This window comes from Abramis brama (assembly GCF_963993115.1).
Source record: "Abramis brama genome assembly, chromosome: 5".
Lineage (NCBI taxonomy): Eukaryota > Metazoa > Chordata > Actinopteri > Cypriniformes > Leuciscidae > Abramis > Abramis brama.
Window position 1 is genome coordinate 29,361,333 of NC_139967.1, and position 6,115 is coordinate 29,367,447.

General features: G+C 36.3%; 1 protein-coding gene across 1 annotated transcript in view; it reads left to right on the top strand.

Annotated features, from left to right (window-relative positions):
* Positions 1–6,115, top strand: part of vcana (versican a) — a 46,305-nt gene that overhangs the window by 10,230 nt on the left and 29,960 nt on the right. The window contains exon 7 of the mRNA XM_084115524.1: positions 57–1,343. Coding sequence (XP_083971650.1) covers positions 57–1,343 — 1,287 coding nt within the window. The remainder of the gene's footprint in view (positions 1–56; positions 1,344–6,115) is intronic.

A 6,115-nucleotide genomic window follows, 5' to 3' on the forward strand; every position in this document is an offset into this window, starting at 1 on the left:
TGTCTATAATACAAAATATTGGGTAAATATTGTGACAATTTTTTTTCTCCCTATAGGCCCCTCTAAGCTTTTATTCAACCAGTCCTCTTGGGTGGATGTCACAATCAAGAGTGGTACAACTATGGAGCCCACCACTACATTCTTTGCCACAGAGACCACCAGAGGCCAGACTTCTGAGGCCAGTCCCTCTCACACATCACAGGCCACCTCTGATGATGACTTGTCTCTTACTGACGCCCCTTCTATGTTTTCCACTAGCATGGCACCACCAAAGACAAGCCACTTCCCTGACAGTCTAGAATCCATCAATACACCATATGCAGCTGCATTCAGTGTGAAATCTGAGGAAAGCTTCCCCACGACAAAAGTTCCAGATTTTGATATTAGAGATTTTGGTACTGAGAAGGCTGATGATGAAGCAAAAGTTCGTGGAGATGTGGTCCGTGACGAGCTTACTACTGCAGCTCCCACAGCCACAGAAGAACTAATGGAGGAACCAGAGGATAAGAGCATCATTGAAGTGAGGACCGTTCTACCTGATATTTTACTTTCAGGCTCACTAAGCACAAAACCAATGTTTGCAGTCGGGAAAACAGAGGAATCTATTCTGGTTGATATGACATCAGACAGATTTTTAGAAGCAGAGTCCTCTGTAGTAACATTAGTAAACACTGTAGAATCTGGACACACAACTGAATCGTCCTCACTTAGCGAATCCATCACTCAAAGTGATCATGATAAATTCCCAACCCAGATTCCGACTCGCTCAGCTAGTGAGACCAGTAATGGTAAAGACGAAGCTGAATCACATGCTTCCACACAGTCATCCTTCTCATTGGCAACAGAGGCCACTTTTCTTGAGAGTGCTAAGTCTACTGTTTTCTCTGAGTATGAAGATGAGACTGGGGTTGGGGTTGTTATGGCGGACCCCCCACCTCTGTCTACACAGAGATCCACAAGCTCAGAACCTGAACCTTCAGAGACCTCCAGTGGAGTTACCGTCACTGATTCTGCAGTTACACCCACTGTTTTTATACAAAGCTCACAACCTGGAGAAACATCTACTGGAACCTCCAAATCTACACAAAAAGCGTCTCAAACATTAACCAGCTATTCAGAAAGCGAAACTGCTGAATTGATTGACCGTGTGACAAAGTCACCAGGTTTAACTACACCTAGTTCAGCCACAGTTGCTTCTGGAGCAGAGATAACAACACCTTCACTTACTGACCAAGAAACATCACAGATGAACATCACAGAAGAAGCTGCTTCAGGCCCTTCAAAGGCACCCAAGGAGACACTCACAGAGGCCATGCACACCTCCACTGATTCTAAAGACCTAGGTATGATATCTTTGTTTTTCTTTTCCTGAAGTTTTCACATGCTTTCTGAAAGTGGCTTGAAATAGTCCGTCTTATTAATCACTTTTAATAAAGAGATGTGCAAGGCATTGGCTGCAACATCATATTTTAAAAATGCAATTATTCCCAGAACTATCATAATATAAATGAAACATGAAAATAATAGTAGGTCTATATGTTCTCATCCTCAGATTTTCATTTATTATCATTTATTATTTATTATAGAATGATTGTTCTTTGTGTGAATGGCCCTTAACAATGCTGTCCAGGGTCTAAAAAAGTATGGCTCTATACATTGAAAATGTTTATAGAGAGGTATTTAGCAGTACCTAATTCTGTCAAGCCCTGAGAACTTGGCACTTCCTTGGCGCCATCAAAACTCTTTTTGTTTTATCTCTGTCTGAAAATTCTCTCACTTCTTCGAAACAGAACTGTTGGCCGAATTTGCAGGATTTTACACAGCATATTGACAGCCTGTTATATTTTGGATGGATACCATAGTGCCACACAGCAAATATTTAGTCCTGTGTTCTTTATATTGTATTCAGGAGTACTTGAAGACTTCAGATGCACAAACCTCTAAGTCCATCTGACATTTTTCATTTCTATTATCTTTTTTTTTTTTGGCAGGCTCCTATGTTTAGGTTTAGTAATTTCACTTTAATGGCAATGAAAGGTTGTTAGTCAGTAATTGAAATGCCTTTTTTTGTGCAAAAACCTCTAAGTCCACCTCTTTGGACAAGATATAATAAACAGCTGCAAAATCACTTCTGCCACGTCCGTATCGTATTCAGGTCCAAGTGCTCACAGGGGACCCAGGTTCGAATGAGACCCGCGGTCATTTCCCAATCCCACCCTATCTCCCTCTAGTCACTCTTCACTGTCCTTTCTGAATACATGTAAAAGGGTTAAAAATATAGTAAAAAAAATATAAATAATTCACACAGTATAACCATTACAACACAAAATGACAGCACACTTTATTGGATAACAACAACAAACAGAAGACAAATAGAAGGCTTTATATAATAACTACACCACTACGCTAAAAAAAATAATAAAAAATAATAATATAATATATATTTAAAATATAATAACCTATATACAATATTAAATATATTTAAAAATAAATATAAAATTGATGTATCAAAAATAAATAAAAAAGAATAAATAAATAACTATAACATTTTACTCTTAAGTTGTGCATTAAGAAGTACATTAAGTTAGTAAACATTAAACTGATAATAGTCAAATCTAAACAATACATTGTCAAAAAACTTACATTTCTAGCATAAACTTCTAAATTTTTACAAATCTTGTTTGGTTAAAAATGTCTTTAAACAGGATAAAAACTTGCGTCTCGATAATTGAAAGCTGGTTTATACACACACCGTAATTTATCTTGAAATCATATGATTCGATTCGCGTCTTCTGATTGGTTCTGTGAACTTATAGAGGCTTTTGCTGACAAAGGGAAGTAGTGTTTAGCAGTTTCTGCCAACGAACCTGTATTTCTGAATGGGCTGAGGCTGGGATTTAGCGGGTTTGAAGGGAAAGTATATGATGAACGTATATTATGTGCGGAGAGCATTCGCTCAATATCATCATCTCATTTTTTGACAGAGGTGGCATTTAGCAGCTTTTGCATCAGAAGTCTTCACTTTAATCGTACAGGGGAACTGATTTTTGACACTGTGATTCTGTGAGAAAAAAAAGATGATCATGATCATTCAAACTGGTCCACACTGTGTTCCATAGGACTTAGCATAGAAAAAGGAAATCAAAAAACAAATATGTGTTTAAGTTTAACAAACAAAAACACATGCATATTTATAAGCACACACACATATTCATGCTGGGATGAATTTACGATTGACTGTTTGCCTCCATTTGGCTTGTTTTCAGTACATATAACATTTAGTTTAGAGAGCTGTTTTTTTAGGGGATGCCTTAGCAAATCTGTTCTCCCAGTAATTTCTGTCAGTGACTGCAGGCTTGGCAGAATGAGGTTTTGGACCCTTACCAGCGGAAACATAGAGTTCTGTTAGTGCACTGATGTCTGGACACTACAACATGGCTGATGTCATCTCTACAGCAGAGTCTCATCTGTATAGAGACGGCTGAGTAAGTGGTAGTGAAGAGAATGTGAGAATAGCATTTTTCTGTTGGCCTACTTGTTTGCTTGTAAGAAATAAGCATAAGACCAAAGGAAAGCAAGGGTGTAATAATAATGTATTACACATTTTTTGTCAAAATATTATGACACAAAGATTAAACTAATGAGTCCAGGACATTACCCAGGATGCTTAGGCCAGTGAGGTAATGATTTAGGTACAAAAGCACATTTGTGCCTGCCTTCAGCCCTATGCACTGCTCCCTTTTTTGAGAATGCTCCAGCTTGTTTTAACAGACGCATAAAATGATGCTGGGAACTTTGGGTTTGACCATTCCCCTGTGTCTGAAAGTTGGGCAATAGGCAAATGAATGACAATGAGAGGAGGTTTTTTTTCTTTCTGTATTCAGTCTGTCCAGACTCCTATTGGCTTAACCAGGTGTCTCCAGATATTAACCTCTGTCCCTGCAGGTGTTCCCAACATCAGCTACTAATCTGGAAACTAATCAAAAGTTTGGCTTGTGGGAAATATTGGTCCTTTTCCAACCTTGAAATATATATCAGTAGCTGTGTGGGATGTTTAACTGATATGACCAACTTTCCTGTAAGATGAAATGGTAGATATTTAGGGCTTTAGTTTGTGGCAGCCGGTCATGTTTACTAAGTCAAGAAGGAACCGGATGTCTGTCTTTCTGGGCTCTGATGACACAGTCACAACAAGGACGTTTTGTGGAAAGGATCAGTTGTTGTGGGGTCTGTTAGTGTGGATGCAATGAAAAGCCCAATTGTGTTGTTGGTTGTAAGGATCCAGTATAACTTAGGCAGTTTACTCAAAATATTTGCCATTTCTTTTTGGCTTCATTGGGCCAATAATTTTAATATGGCATAAATACACAGCCTCTGCTATTAAATCCTGTGAGATTATAATGTGCCTATACATTGAAAAAGGGGGGTGTTTAAATTCAATGAGCCACACCAGGCAGTCCAATTCCACCAAATCTCCCTCTGGGATGGACATGGGTACTGGCTCACACACCTGGTCAGCCATGTTGGATATTTTCATAATAATATATTATTTTTATAATGCAATGATAATCGATATATAGCCTTTATCATTGTGCAGAATACTATAAAATAATATATTTTCTGTCAGATTTTTTGATCCGACGCCAAATCAGATCACAGAAGGTTATTTATAACACCCGACTTTGCGTTATAAAGTAAGTTTGGAGCAAAAACTTCTTAATGGTTTTAATCTCATAAATTGTCATACATTGATGGTGTGCTAAGCTAACATGCTAGCGAGCCCTAAGATGCACCTGCCTCCTACACTCTTAATAAAAATGGTTCTAAACAGTGCCAAATTAGGGTTCTTCGGCTTGTAACAATAGCAGAACCCTTTTGTTGGTGCTAAATAGAACCCTTTTTATAAGGTTCCATAAATAAGCATGCTTTGAAAGTGCTATATAGAACCTTAATGGTGTTATAAATAACCTTTTCAACAATATTTATTTTCATTAAAACCAGTCAAAACCAGTCACATGGGTGATTTTTTTTGTATATAAAATATATAAAAGCTGAATAAATAGGCTTTCCATTGATGTATGGTTTGCTAGGATAGGTCAATATTTGGCCGAGATACAACTATTTGAAAATCTGGAATCTGAGAATTATGTGTGTATTGTGAGTGGCAGTTTATCTCTGCAGATGATGAGGTTATGGTACGGGACAGCATCTGAAAAATACAATTGAGTTTAGAGTTACATTGTGTCTCTTTCATTTGATTATGTAAAAACAATTATGTTCATGAAGGCCAAAATGAGCAAAAATGGACAGAATGATCCTTTTACTATCTTAAAAGGAAAAAGTAATATAAAGTCATGGTATAGCTTTAATGTTTTTTTGTGACTGGGTATGTTTAGGCATAAAGTCATAATAAAAAAAAAAAATCATAATTAAAAAACAATATGGATCATAAATTCCATATCTCTGTTACTTGTGGAGAAGAGAAGATGAGTATCCTTAACTGAACAGAGCTGCTCACACTACATGTTCTGTTAAACTAAAAGAGAAAAAGACATGATTGTTAGGAAATGATTGTTACAATTTTGAAAGTTATAATTTATAGACATTTTAAGAAATAAATAATTTACCTGTTGAGAGTATGTTGACAGTCTGTGTAGTAACTGTAGTTGTATTGCTCAGCTCCAGAAAATCAGTAATGAGGAGGCTTTGACAGTTACAGATTCTAAAATCTTGAATGTGGCTCGTTTGCACCACAAAACAATTGAGACAATACACTGAATTGATGCTTAGAAAATGACAATAAACATCAGTTAGCATTTTAGAGTCTTCTCAAAAAAAAAAAAAAAAAAACACATAAGATTATCTTTATAAACATTTAATAAAACTCAGTTTTATAGACTTATCATCTTCAGATTTTAAATATAACATGGTCAGACGTGGCTTTAGCTGCAATGCATTTCTAGATTAATACAATGCCAATTTTATTCTCATTAATATATTTCATAGAAATACATTTCTAAAAACTTTAGAAAACTTTGAAGATATTTATAACTATTTTTTCATTATGACAATAATTAATTCTGACTTTACAAAAAAAAAGTGTATGCTTTTTAAA